This window comes from Nansenia antarctica, assembly GCF_963989245.1.
Source record: "Nansenia antarctica genome assembly, chromosome: 6".
Taxonomy (NCBI): domain Eukaryota; kingdom Metazoa; phylum Chordata; class Actinopteri; order Argentiniformes; family Microstomatidae; genus Nansenia; species Nansenia antarctica.
The window spans coordinates 53,361,620-53,376,188 of record NC_137676.1 but is presented as its reverse complement, the minus strand read 5'-3'; the positions used below and the strand labels follow the sequence as shown (position 1 = coordinate 53,376,188).

Below are 14,569 nucleotides of genomic sequence, written 5' to 3'. Positions count from 1 at the left end.
AGAAGATGTACATCTTTTAACCTACTGTTGCACAGAAAGGAAATGCTACTTGTTAGTTTGCCAAAGTTTATTTTGCCAAGAAAGTGCTTTTTCTTTTTTTTTTTTACTCATATTGAAGTGTTTTTAAGTTGTCCATTTTACTGACATTGATGTAAATAAGATTATTTTTGTGCCTGTTTGAAAACCAGTTTCTGCCTCCATTAATAAAGCAATGATTCAATAAGACAAATCTTGTTCTCCATCATTTCAGTCAATAAAATATATCAATAGTCACATGCAGCCATTTCAGATGCAAGGAAAGATGCCGTAGCATGAATGATACACTATTGTAGCCAGCACAATAGGTAGAACATGTTTGAAGACAAAGTGTATGGTAGGCCTGAGTGTGTTGCTACTTGCTACACCATAGAAACTTACATTAGGACACTCGCATCAGTTCAACCATTTATTGCATGAAAATTGTCATAAGCTTGGCTTAATACAATGGCTCCACTCTGTAGAGTTCCCTGCCTGGAGTTTAACAGCCACAACATGCCCTATCGCCCTTCATACACTATATATCATATATTCCAACAGGAAATACATGCAACAAATACTTTATTAACAAAAAACAAACCTTTTCAATGTGAACATAAAACTTCAGTCCAAGAAAGATGAACATACTGTAGCAAAAAGTGGCAAAAGAAAAGAAATACAAAATTATTTCCAACTGATTTTGTTTTTGTTCCCTATGTCCCATTAGCATACTGCACAGCAGTAGATGGCCGTAGCGGGAGGGTAACCATGGCTACGCTCAGTTGAATGCTCCAGGGTCCACGTAGGGATAGGCCTGAAAGTCTCCTAGCTTGTTGCCGTCGTTGTCGTAGTGTAGTATCCGGAAACACTGATCACAAAAGAGGCAGGGGTCGTTGGGGGCAAACGGGTCATTGGTGGTTAGCCATCTGGAGAGAGAAGAGAACAGGAGAGACACGTTAACCACTGAAGGAAGTTGGGAATGGTGAATCCTGCTACTAGGGATGTCCCGATCCCACTTTTTCACTACCGATACCGATACCGATACCTGGGCTTCGGGTATCGGCGATACCGATACCGATCCGATATTTGTATACATTTTTTGACCCCTGAATATTTTTTTTTTTTTTTTTTTTTTTTTCTAACACCAGGGGAGCCACCCCTCCTAAATTTCGTTGTTTGGTACCTGTACTGTAGCAATGACAATAAAGACCATTCATTCATTCATTCATTCAAATACCTCCCCAGTATATAGTCCACACCAACAACAGTTAAATTAAAGACTGCCAGCCTTTATTAAAGCAACAAATGCGACGTGTTGTGGATTGGAACTACGGATCATAAGCTTTCAAATGATGTGTCATACATTGAAATCCGAAAAAATATGAAGTTAGAGTAATTTGAATGTTGTTAGACGTCAGGCACATAGGGTTAACCTCTTTGTAATGAAACCGGAAGCACACAGCGCAGCGCTATGCGCATTTTAAGCGCATATAGGACTCGCGTGAAGCGCTATGCGCATTTTAAGCGCATATAGGACTTGCGTGAAGGATTTCTGCGACACGTGTTTCTGTTCACTGTTTTTATTCTCTCATCGCTTATACACATAAGTTTGACTGCGGATGACAGTAGGATCGGATCGGAGCCTTTTTTTTTTCTGGTCCGATCTCCGATCCAGCATTCAGGACCAATATCGGGTCGATATCCGATCTCAGTATCGGATCGGGACATCGCTACTATTGCAGTACGTCCCAATTCTCCGACCTGTTCCCTGAATTATGGACGTAGATTATCACGTGAATCTAAAATGCCGTGGACTGGTGTACTGTAAGAGAGACCACGTGTACAAGTGTACACCTCGGGAAGAGAGTGAGGAATCGTGTGGAGCGGAGTTGGACTTCTACACACCTGCTGATGTAGATGTGACAGGCGGAGCACTTCCGGGTCACCACCTGGTGCTTGTGTGTGAGGAGCGGGAACAGCGTCCTGTCCAGGCAGTCGTCCTTATGGGCCAGTCTGGAGAAAGGCAGAGAGAGAGAGAGAGAGAGAGAGAGGAAGAGAGAGGATTGAGAGACAAAGAGAGACATGCCCACGTCAGATGCATGCTGAAGAGAGCCCAACCAGGAAGCCACGCCCAGAGCCTGGCCAAGCACATTGGTCTCTCTTCAGATGTCCTCACTCAAATATATGTGACATTCATCAGGCCTGTCCTCCAATAAGCAGGTATGGTCTCCCAAAGCACCTGATTCCACAAAGACATGGAAGGCCTCTAGGCTCTTTGACATGCGAGGGGAGTGACTTAACTACATGTGACGGCAGTGATTTAAGTTATCTTGAAGGTCGCTGCTCCTGTATAATTTAAAACCCACGCATGCACACACACACAGGAGTGTCTCTGACCTGATGTCGGTGATCATGACCAGGTGTTCACAGTCCCCCTGGTGGGTGTAGTAGTAGGGGTAGCCCACCTTCACCTGCAGGTCAGAGAACAGAGTGTCCTCCATCTTGGCCTGTTTGAACGCGGGGAAGTCGCGGGTCTTTGCCCACTCGATGGTCGTCCTGGAAACATCAGCGTGAGAGAGATTTGTGTTATTCTTACTTATGATGACGGTTGTTTCTGGAGAGGGGGGCGCCGGAAAGAGGATTTTCTTGAACACATGCGCCTCGAAAATATTTCTTATTTGGAGGTTGAAATGTTGTTCCCCAGCTCATCCATTGAGATTAAATCAAAGTACGATAAAACATTTAGGGCCGGTTTCAGAGACAAGGCTTAAGCCTTGTCTGTGAAACCGGCCCTTAAAATTATATTTCATGTGAACTTATGATATAGCAAGCTTAATGCAAAGTTCTACCCCCCACCCAATATGTCCAGCCTCTATCAGCCTCGATCCTGCCCACTAAGCTGTATGACTCATTCTATAGTGAAGCCAACAGGATCATTTGGAGGTGAAAACCAAATGAACCAAAATGAACACTACTCTGAACTCAAGGAGAAACTCCAGTTTAAGTCTCTCAAGTGGCATTTCACTCAGGGAACGAGTAAAATGCTGCCTTTAAACCATAGCCTTGAGGGAGAGCTTAAGGAGAAAGGAGGTGTCAATGAGGCTTTTAGGGCACTTACTGACTAATGTCCCGGCACTCAGGGTAGCGCATGTCGTTGTAGAAGATTCCCTCAAAGTAGAAGAAGGCTGATTTGCAGTGATCCTGAAACAATAAGGTTCATCGCCACCAACACAAAAGATCAACTGATCATTGCAGCACGCTGGTAAAGTGGAACATCATTGGAGACACCCAAACAAGCGTGCAACGGTGTAACACTGTCATGATAATGCTGATCATTTGCCTGTCAAACTTGATCCGACCGTAATAAAATGTGGTGTGTGTGTGTGTGTGTGTGAGACCTTGCTGATGAAGTCTCGAGCCATGTCAGGGGTGTTGCTGAACTCTCCAAAGACCTGCAGGTCGCTGACACAGCAGATAGCGTCCCTCAGGTCAGTCAGTTTATGAGAGCCCAGCATCAGAAGCGTCATGTGAGGCCTCACATATCTAAACTGAGGAAGACAAGAGAGGGGGCCTGATATTAGCAGCAAAACGATTTCGGGGGGGGATGGGGGGGGGTTAAAGAAGTAAAATCAGCGCCTACTCTCTCGTAAATAGCCGGATAGAGAACGTTGACACTCAGAATAACCTCTCCCTCAGGAACCAGGTTAGCAGGGTCTTCAGGCCTCTTTAGACCCACCGATAGTCTCTCCTGGAATTCACACACACACACACACACACACACACACACACGTCAGTCAGTCAAGCAGTTAGGTAGTTCTCTGAGCTCTATGGAAGCTGCGTCATGCCAGTTGTGACTGAAGGCCAGAGGGGAGCAGGTTAGCACTGACCAGTTCATCTGCGTAGTGGTCGTGTCGACATATATTGCCCCTCTTCCCCTCTCTGTAGTCCTGCCTCTTCTTCCTCTGTCTGTCCACACATCACCCAGACAAAAGCAAGCTGTCATGTATATGTGAGGGTATCATGTTACATCATTAGAGGGGATCGTATGGAGAGAGAGAGAGAGAGAGAGAGAGAGAGAGAGAGAGAGAGAGAGAGAGAGAGAGAGAGAGAGAGAGAGAGAGAGAGACACACACACACACACACACACACACACACACACACACACACACACTTCTTACATCAGTGTTTTGAGAGTGGCGTCCGCAGGGACATGGTCCGTCTCAGGAGGGTCGTCTTCAGGGTGGCAGCGGAGAGAGTCGAGGCTGGCGGGGTAAGGAGGAGAATAAAGGGACAGCAGTCAAATGCATTGTTGCTTTGCAGTGCATGAAAGAATGACTATATTATTGACATATCCAACATAGTTCACTACAAGAGCCAATTGGTCGTTAGTCAGCCTACGTAACTGTCAATGGACAACTTTGATGGGCAATTCCAGACGGATCTCAACCTGAGGTTTTACCTGCAGATGGCTTTGAGTTCATCCAACGTGTCAGCTGCGATTCCCATCTCCTCTGCAAACTCTGCATCTTGGGTCTCTTCGTCTTTTTCCTCGTAAGAGTAATCTGCCGGTGTCAGTTTCTCCAGCCACGCGGTTCTAAAAGACCCGACGTGAAACGGTTTGGTGTTTATATCTTGATATTCAAAAACGGGGATGTTTTCTTTAGTTTTGGAGGTGCCGGCCGCCGCCATGTTGAACTACGTCACATGTTTGCAATGAACGCTGGGAAATGTAGTCTTCTTCTTCTTCTTCTGTTGGGTTTAACGGCAGCTTGCATCATTCGCGTTGTACTACTGCCATCTTCTGGATTTATCCAATTCCTACATTGTCCATTTCGTCAGTCTCCCTATCAGGCCAGTTCTCTTGAGAAAACTGACCAGACACTTCCTGCTCCTCCTCCAAACCTTCTCTTGTCAGTCCCCATTTGTTCAGTCCCTCCATCATTTCCTGTCTTTCTGACGCATATTTCCTGCAATTAATAAGAACATGATCTACTGTTTCTATTACATGACAATAGTCACATAATCCTGTCGGGTGTTTTCCTATATTGTGTAGAGTTCCATTCAGATTACTGTGCCCTATTCTTAGTCTGGTCATCACCACCTCCTCTTTTCTATTTCCTCCCCTGATTCTCACACCACCCACTCTGTTTTGTAATGCATATAATTGTCTTGCCCTTGTCTCCTGGTCCCACTGTTGCTGCCACTTTTTATTGGCTTCCCTCCACACAATACTTTTTCCCTCTGATTTTGGAAGTCCATCTCCGAGCTGAGGACCATCAGCACCGGTTCCCCGCAGGGCTGTGTCCTGTCTCCCCTCCTGTTTTCCCTCTACACCAACTGCTGCACCTCCAGCCACCAGTCGGTCAAGCTCCTTAAGTTCGCGGACGATACCACCCTGGTAGGGCTCATCTCCAGGGGGGATGAATCTGCTTACAGGAGCGAGATCGACTTGGTGGTCTCCTGGTGCACCCGGAACAACCTAGAGCTGAATGCTCTTAAGACAGTGGAGCTGATAGTGGACTTCAGGAGGAACCCACCCCCTCCCTCTCCAATCATACTGGGAGGCACTCCAGTCACCACAGTGGAGTCATGCCGCTTCCTTGGGGTGACAGTCTCTCGGGACTTGAAGTGGGGGCCCAACATCGACGCCCTCACAAAAAAGGCCCAGAAGAGACTGTTTTTCCTGAGGCAGCTCAGGAAACTCCACCTCCCAAAGACCACGCTGGTGAACTTCTATACGGCCATTATTGAGTCCATCGTCACCTCCGCCATCATCATCTGGTTCCCCGCTGCAGCGGCCAAGGACAAGGCCAAGCTGCAGCGGGTGATACGCTCGGCGGAGAGGGTGATTGGCTGCCCTTTGCCCCCCCTTGAGGCCCTGTTTAAAAGTAGGGCTTTGGGGAGGGCCAGGAAGATCATGGCTGACCCCGCACACCCAGGACACCGTCTCTTCGCCCCGCTCCCCTCAGGCAGGAGGGTGCGGTCTCTAAAAACTGTGAAGGCCCGACATGCACACAGCTTTTTCCCCATAGCCATCCGGCTCCTAAATGCTGCTGCCCCCCCCCCCTGACCTGACCCCTATCTATCTACCCTCCCTCCACCCCAACCCAGAGAGCTTTGGACTGTCTGGACATGAACACTTGAACACTTGATCTTTGCACTTCTTATATTTATATTATTTATGACTCTTGCACTATGATGTTGGTTTGCACTGTCTTGTCCTGTCTTCCAACTGTCCTGCTGTAAACCGTGCTCCACTGTCCCAAACCAAATTCCTAACATGTTTACATGTCATGGCAATAAAGTCTTCTGATTCTGATTCCGATTCTTGATATTTGGATTTCTGTGTCTATGTTTCCTTTTTTAACAGCTTGTTTAGCTAGTTTGTCTACTCTTTCGTTTCCCATGATGCCCATATGTGCAGGGACCCACATGAACACGACCACCACTCCCTGCTTCACCACCCTTGAATGTACTTCCATTATACTGTGCATTAAGTCTTGGCGCTTGTTAGATGTCCCACGCCCCAAGCTGTACAGACAATGTATCCATACAGGGGTTGTAGACCACACCACCATGTGTTCTTGTATCCATACAGGGGTTGTAGACCACCATGTGTTCTTGTATCCATACAGGGGTTGTAGACCTCACCACCGTCGGGCAGAACTCCATTCCATACACTCCCAGGTGTCTCGCTGCCGCATCCCCCGTCCACCCAAAGCTCCACTGCACTGTTCCCTCCCTTTCCCAGCAGGCCTGTAGTACCTCTTTTGGTTGGGTGGTTCTCTCTGTGCCCTCTTAAATTCACCCAATAATTGACACAGATCTGTTGCCTTCTTATATGTAGTGGCATTTCCCCTGCCTCAGCCTGTATGGCACACACACACACACAGGTGATGTCCGTGTTGCTCCTATGCACAACCTGAGGGCCTGGGCCTGGATCACATCCAGTTTTCTAAGTATTGTTTTTCATGCTGATCCATACGCCACACTCCCATAATCCAGCCTTGATCTGATGAGTGCTACATATATACATTTCAAGGATGCTACATCAGCTCCCCAGTCCAACCCTACGGGAAATGTAGTGCCGGGAGGGAGACTTTAAAAGGCATTATATGGATGGGTCCATAGATACAGTATGTACAGGTGAAAAGGACATCAAGTACAGTGCTGTATTCTGTGTTGTGTGTTATGTTCCTTCAGGGAATGGGCCAGGCACAGAGAAACAAGACAAAATAAATGACTTTGCATTTTGTATGTTTTATTTGCAATTGCAAAAAACAAGGGTTCAAAGGTTAATGTCTCCTCTACATCAAATGAATTGCATACTGTACACATTTCTGTCACTGGCCCAAGAGAGGATGAAAAACCCAGATTTGGCACAATCTTCTCTGAGGGCTAGACTGACACATATATCGAATGATCATTATAAAAAATAAACATGCCTACAATCATGGACCTGCAGCATTGGGCATTAGAGGACACACAATCTGCATCTATTCCATATTGACGCACACTTTGCTGTGATTAGAGCTAGACGTCTCTCCTATAAACGACTTTGTTCAGAATACATTTACATTAAATGTTTGGCATTGAGCAGACGCCTTTATCCAAAGCGACTTACAACAAATACATTTGACTAAGTAGTGACTCATCCATCCACCAGTCATAGCAGGAAAATTGCTATTGCTGTACAGTTCAGTCACAATGGAGGTCGTCAACCCTGAGAGGAGATTCCAAGATTCTGTCCTGGTCCATCCAAATGTGTCACTTTCCTGTTTGCTTCACACTCGTTCTAGTAAGGCCCCTAGGACGAGTGTCACCATGTTCTCTCCTCCCTCACGGTGCTTTGCCTTGCTGACGTTCTTGTTTCCGCTGCAGATACCGAGCGCGGGCGTCGCTAACCGAGCTCTCGTCGTTCCGTTTCCCCAGTTTCTTTGAGTCGTCGACCGACTCCTCTGGAAAACAAAAACGACAACAAAAAAAACGCAGCGACAAATTGTGAGGTCGATTCCAACAGAGAAATCAAGCTATGGAAGTTGGGGGGGGTGTTGAAAAGGCGAATAAATAAATTTAAAAAAGTCAAAAGCCCCACCTGTTTGTCTTTTTGTCTCCCATTTAGCCACCTCCTCTTCGGTGACCTCTTCCCTCGCCACGCTACTCAGCTCGTAGACGTCCACCTCGTGGAGCTTGGGCAGCAGGTCCTTCACCCACTCGTAGCGGACGGGGCACACCGTCCTGATGTAGACCCGGGACGTGACCATCATGTCGTGGAAGATGACCCAGTCTAGCTCAGCCTCCCGGTGGAAGAGCTGGGGAGTAAAGTAAGTAAGTAAGTAAAACTTTATTTATATAGCACCCTTCCCAGCACGGATGCACAGGGTGCTTTACATACAAGAATAACAAATACAGAAAGTGCACATTTTTGAACATCAGTGTTTAAAAACACAAAAGGGACAACATAAACAAAACATAAACAGTAACAATAAGAAGGCTCAAATTGACTGCCGGCCGGTCTAAAAAGTGTCTTTAGTTGGCGTTTAAAGATTAGTTCTGAGGGAGCAGCTCTCAGGTCAGGGGGGAGGGCGTTCCATATGCAGGGAGCAGGGCAGAACGTGAGAGGGGACACTTTATGAAGGAGTGATGGGAGGGGAAAATGTATGTTTAGGTATTCCACAAGTTCTGGATGTTTCTCTTTACCGATGATGACGGATGAATGTGAACTATGGATCCATGTCCATCCATCGTGCAAAACACCTTCCCAACTGACCTGAGAGAAAAATTAAAAAGTCACTTTCATTCACACAAACTAATAGGAAGTCATACTGTTATGACTTAGTACTTTTACAATGGGTTTTAATTTCCAAGCAGTTTGATATGGATTATGTATTTATTGAACTCGATATCAAAACTCGTGTTCCTGGGATAAAGTACCTTCTCGCCACGTTGGTGAAGTAGCCTGTGCAAAGACATCGTCTGAACAGCTCACTTTTATTGCCGTCGAATCTCTCCGTAGGGAAATCTCTCTTCTGAAAAGCAAATTCCAATAGAGAAAAATTCCAATTGAGCAGAGACTCAAATCAATGTTCTATGCAGATAATATCATAATGTTATATGGCATTTAGCTGACTGTTTTATTCAAAGCGACTTACATTGCAGTGAGTGCATACATTTTTTAGTATATAGGGTCCCAGCGGGAAGGATTTAAACGTTTGACAAGATCCTCTCCAAGGAGGTTCTCATCTCAGCCATTCTCTGTTCCCCCCTTCCTTGAAGAAAGAAATTCACTGATCTGACATGATTTAATCATGATTTAAATCATCTATCATGAAAGATCAGTGGAAAGGGGGGGGGGGGGTACTAGGAAGGTCCTAAGTGTATTTGAACAGGGCCCAAATGATGATGACAGTAATGAGAGGAAAGACACATTGATCCTTGATAGGATATCTAGTGTTGTGATGCGTACATGACCCAGCAGACCTGTTGGAGCCGCAGGAGGATGTCTCTGAGCTGGGTCTCCACACTGAAGGCTGACTTTAGCGCCCTCCAGTGGATGGAGTGGTCTTTGCACCACGCGGCAGGGGAGTCACTGCAGCATACAGGAACACATGTTCACATTTAGGTGAGATCATTAATGAACAGGATTGCATGGAATAGACCCCACCATGACCATTCATACACTGGTAAAGTGATTGCATCACTGTCTGGGGTCAAAGACAGCAAGTTTGTATTGAAATCTCCATAAGAGACTAGTAAATAAAGCTTAATTATCTATATTTTTATTGTGATCAAATATTTGTATTTGATATGTGTGTACTGTTACAAGTAACATGGCTAACATAACCAGTCGCTAAAATAGCTGAAAACCGTTTTTTGGAAAATAAATCTCCTAATCTGTGCAGTTTTTCACACCGACACTTTCAGGGATGATGGGGAAAAGTTTGACAGCCAAATCTACATGAGTAGGTCTGCATGATATTTCACTTTACCAGCTTATTAAAAGTCGAGATCACAACTTAACATCTGAACACCTGTAGCCACAGTGGCATGGCATAGCGTACTGACATGATGTGTCTTTACTTATCCAAAACAAACTGATTACTTTTCATAAAAGCCAGTTACTGTTTTCAACAAGGTCATTGTGATGTCGCACTGAATGGGAGTGGTAAGACCTGTGACGTGTCGTTCTTAAAGACTGGGGGAAGGGTCTAGAACGGTCTTCCATATCGTACCTGGCTTTGCATTTCTCAAACACACTGAGCAGCAAGGTGAAGTCATTACAGCTGCCTGCCTCCGCAGCTAAACGCCTGTGCTTCTCATCCGCCTCCTTCTGCTTCTCTGGATGGCCTGAAGGGGGCGCAATAGATGACAGTTATAACAACGACCTTGAAATCCTGCCTCAGATACACTGGAAAACATAATGCTACAAATAATTGTCAACACATATGCTTATACATAACTGAATAAGTGTAAAAGTGTAAAATACATATCTATTAGTCACTACACAAGAACATAATACCCCCTCTCCGCAGGTCAAGTGACAAGAACATAACATTCTCTACGCTTTGTGTGACCGTGAAAATCGCCCTAACCTGGTCGGATGAAGATGTTCTCCACTGACAACATGGCCGCCACGGGAAGCAGGAGGTCCTCGCAGCCCAGGGAGGCAGCCTTGAGCAGGGCCCGGGTCAGCCCTGGAGGCAGGGGTAACTCCACCATCAGCAGCCCGAGCTGGGTCACCTGACCACGCCTACAGGAAGTGAGTAGTGTTTGAGGGTGAGCAGCGATTGAGATGTTAGTGTAATGGAGTGGAACAAATGAAAAGCTGCGAGTATGAGGCAGGGTTCATACTCCGTCATTTGAACGGCAGGACAGGATAACACCAGAAGAGTCATAGTTCAAGTTAAGAGTTCGGTGCCCTTGGGAACCACCCTTTACCTCCATATCAATATTGTACATTCATTAAACTAAAAACACTTACCTCAACGACTGAAGTGTCCTGACTGAACTTGTGTTTACGTCACGTACCTGTCGATGGCGTCACACTGGTAGAGCTGCTTCAGTGCTTCCAGGATAAACCTCTCCTCAGGACGGTCCAGGTAAGGGAACCTTCGAAAGACACACCATGGTACAGAATGTAGTTTGGAAAACAACATGTATTTGATAAAGAATATATATGTACATGTTTTATTTTTTATTCTTTTCACTCTACATTCTAAAGGTTTTGGTTTTAAATCAAACAATTACACAAATACCATCAAATAAAAGCTGAGAATCTCTTTAACCTCAGAACTTTTGGAGTGTAGAGGCAAAAGAAGAAAACATGCTTCACTGTCCCATTACGTAGGCAGGGCGCGGTCGATGTCAATGTCTGCATTTCAATCCGTTGTTTTCTCTCCACCTACAGAGGAGGTGTACTGTACCTGATGACATCATGGACTCCCAGGCACTTCAGTGTGAGAATGACAGCAGTGAGGCTGGTCCTCTGGATCTCTGGGATGGTGTACTCTGGCATGCACTTCTCCCAGAATTCTTTGCTGTAGATCCGGAAACATTTCCCAGCGGAGGTCCTCCCGGCCCTGCCCGCTCTCTGCTGCGCCTCGCTTCTACACCCCCACAAGATCCACAGTTCAGTTCACTAGCCCAACCTTCATGAAAATGTAATTCCCCCAAAACTGCTGGTTCGGTGTCTGATTGTCATGAGCAGAATGTATTCATGTCAAAGTGAAATAAGTGACTTTTTCAACACATACTTGGAGATGGGCACCACTTCCAGGATGTCCATGCCAACCCTGGAGTTGTGGTTGAGTTGCTTCACAAATCCGCTGTCAACAATGTACCTGCAGTGAAAAAGACACAGATACTTGTTTGTATTAACATTTTTCAGATTTCTGATATAAACCCAATGAAGATAAAACTCACCATTTTATCCACAGAGACCTTATTCAATGTTTCGGATCTTTTCCATGCCAGAGATAATAATAATAATTATAATAATAATAATAATTATTATTATTATAAAAAATACACTACACACAGGTAGATTTTGAGTCTTGCCCCTCTGTGATGAGTTAAGGCAACTCTTTGTTGCGCAACTAAGCCAAAGGCTCTCACTCACTTTATTCCATTAATGGTCAGAGAGGTCGCTGCGATGTTGGTGGCCACCACACACTTCCTGATGCCCGGTGGGGGGGGCTGGAAGATCTGCCTTTGTTGATCTGCCAGGTGACACATCCACAATGACGCAGCATTTTTGTGTGTTAGTTTGTCAAGACAGGAGGACAAAAAATAGCTACAGTACATTTCATTTCCCCCTCCTGCTCTAAATCCTGTGAGTGCTGTCGTACTTGATCCATTCAGTAGGTTACATTTCACTCTGAGGGGACACTACAGCACAGCGCTGTGTTACCATGACGAATGCACAAAGCAAATGGGATGCTAAAACACTAAAACACATGGACAATGTTGTATCACAATGAGGGGTAGCTGACATAAGCTGTCCATACCTGTGGGCATGGATCCATATAAAGGCAAGATCAGCAGGCCTTCTACGGAAGGATCCGGCACATCATAGCGGTAGTCTATGTTCTCTGCCTTCTCATACAGCATGTCACACGCCTTCTCAATCTCAGCCTGCCCTGTAATGACAGTCGCATGCAAGAACTATCAATTCATCATCATTACAGTAGATTCCTAAAAACAAAACAAAAAAGGAAGCATTACTAAGCTTATTTACCTGTCAGAAACACCAGGATGTCCCCGGCCATCTCACTGGTGTGCACATCCAAGGCCACCTTCACAACCTGTCAGAGCAAAGACAATCACAGATATTCACTGATGCTTTTTTCCCCACAATATGCCAGACACATACGGTCCAATGTACCCTGCACCAGTAGAGTTCATTCAGTAGAGTTTAGCAGGGTCACATTGCAGATACATTTCTTGTATCAAAAAGGTCATGTATAAACGTAATCTAATCCCCCTCTCTCCATAAGACAGGTGTGGGTCAGTGAAAACAAACCCACAACCCACCTCTTTCACGTAGACGGAGCTCTCTGTGTCTTTGGGTTCGATGGCAAAGCCAAACCTGGAGGTGACGGGGAAGGTCCTTCCAGGGATGGTGAAGACGGGACAGCTGCCCAGGAAGAGGGACAGCTTGTCTGTCTCCAGGGTGGCTGACATCACCACCACCTTCAGGGGCACAGAGCGGCCCTGGGAGCTCTTATCAGGACGAGAGAGGGTCTTCTTCAGCAGGCCCAGCAAAATGTCCTACAGCACAACACATAATAATAATAATAATAATAATAATAATAATAATAATAATAATACATTAGACTTATATAGCGCTTTTCTAGACACTCAAAGACGCTTTACAAACTGAAAAGATCGAGTAGACATGACATCACATGACATAACATCACATATGTCCCATAATGCTTGTGGGACTGAAACAAAAGTTGATCGATGAACTCAGGTCAACAGTTTCATGTATCTTTTTATATATTTTTAAATTCGTCATCAAATCGATTTCAGATGGGAAAGGCTCTGCTAACCATGGTCGGGTACTGACCGTGTTAAGGCTCCTCTCGTGAGCCTCATCCAGGATGATCACACTGTACTGTGAGAGCTCCGGGTCAGCCAGGATCTCTCTCAGCAGGCATCCATCCGTCATGTACTTCACCAACGTGTCCTGACAAACATTAACCACTTTATTTATTTTTTAACAATATACATTACACAATCTCTCTCAATGTAAACAACACTCAAACCAATTTACGGTCCTTAAAATATGAAGTAGGGGCTAGGGCTGACCCATAAATCGTATAGTCGTCGTCATGGCGATATGAACGTAGTCCTGAGCCTCTCACCTGTGACGTGCAGTCATCAAAGCGTACTTGGTAGCCGACCTCCCTGCCCAGACTGCAGCCCATCTCCTGGGACACCCTCTGGGCCACCGTGATGGCTGCCACTCTCCGAGGCTGGGTGACACCAATTTTACCACCTTTCCCAAATCCTACATCACACCAGAAAAGTGGCATACTATACTTATAGTACATGACAATGAGACTCACAATGAAGGTCACATTTCTCCAGCACTCATAAGTCATAACAGGCAATAGCAAACAGTGTGCATTGAAGCTCAATTCCAATCAAACCTCCAGCACAATCACATTTAAGGGAATACAGCATTTCATCACATGAACAGATGACTTCATATTATGACATCTTGCCCTGTTGCAGACAGGCAGAATTGATTTTGACACCTACTATTTAGTGCCATTGGCACTGGATCAACTAAGTATGTACAGTACAACAACTGTAGGCTAAATGGTGATTTGCGCCCAAATACTGCTGTAACTTTACCTGCTTGATACAAGTACTGTGGAAGTTGCGTGGTTTTCCCGCTGCCAGTCTCACCAGTGACAACCAAGAACGCATTGTCCTTAACAGCCTGGACAAGTGTCCTCTGGTGTTGGTAGATGGGCAGGTTCTGGGAGTCGTTCAAATCCTCCTTAGTATCTTCCTTGGTATCCCATTTAGTTCTTTTTGACAT

The 14,569-nt window shown here is 45.5% G+C and overlaps 2 protein-coding genes across 2 annotated transcripts; both read right to left on the bottom strand.

Annotated features, from left to right (window-relative positions):
• Positions 1-492: 492 nt before the first annotated feature.
• Positions 493-4,704, bottom strand: snapc3 (small nuclear RNA activating complex, polypeptide 3; the record flags this gene model as incomplete). The annotated part of the gene is made up of 9 exons (XM_080534642.1): positions 493-941; positions 1,921-2,028; positions 2,413-2,571; positions 3,134-3,216; positions 3,414-3,563; positions 3,656-3,763; positions 3,903-3,981; positions 4,194-4,277; positions 4,475-4,704. The coding sequence occupies 9 exons, from the start codon at positions 4,702-4,704 to the stop codon at positions 794-796; spliced, it is 1,149 nt and encodes a 382-aa protein (XP_080390768.1). The 3' UTR covers positions 493-793.
• A 2,588-nt stretch (positions 4,705-7,292) lies between these two features.
• On the bottom strand, positions 7,293-14,569 carry dhx40 (DEAH (Asp-Glu-Ala-His) box polypeptide 40; the record flags this gene model as incomplete). Its single annotated transcript, XM_080535313.1, has 17 exons — positions 7,293-7,973; positions 8,111-8,327; positions 8,716-8,785; positions 8,950-9,044; positions 9,496-9,604; positions 10,248-10,362; positions 10,608-10,765; positions 11,044-11,124; positions 11,439-11,621; positions 11,769-11,855; positions 12,134-12,233; positions 12,522-12,653; positions 12,752-12,818; positions 13,048-13,284; positions 13,586-13,705; positions 13,884-14,029; positions 14,380-14,569. The coding sequence occupies 17 exons, from the start codon at positions 14,567-14,569 to the stop codon at positions 7,855-7,857; spliced, it is 2,226 nt and encodes a 741-aa protein (XP_080391439.1). The 3' UTR covers positions 7,293-7,854.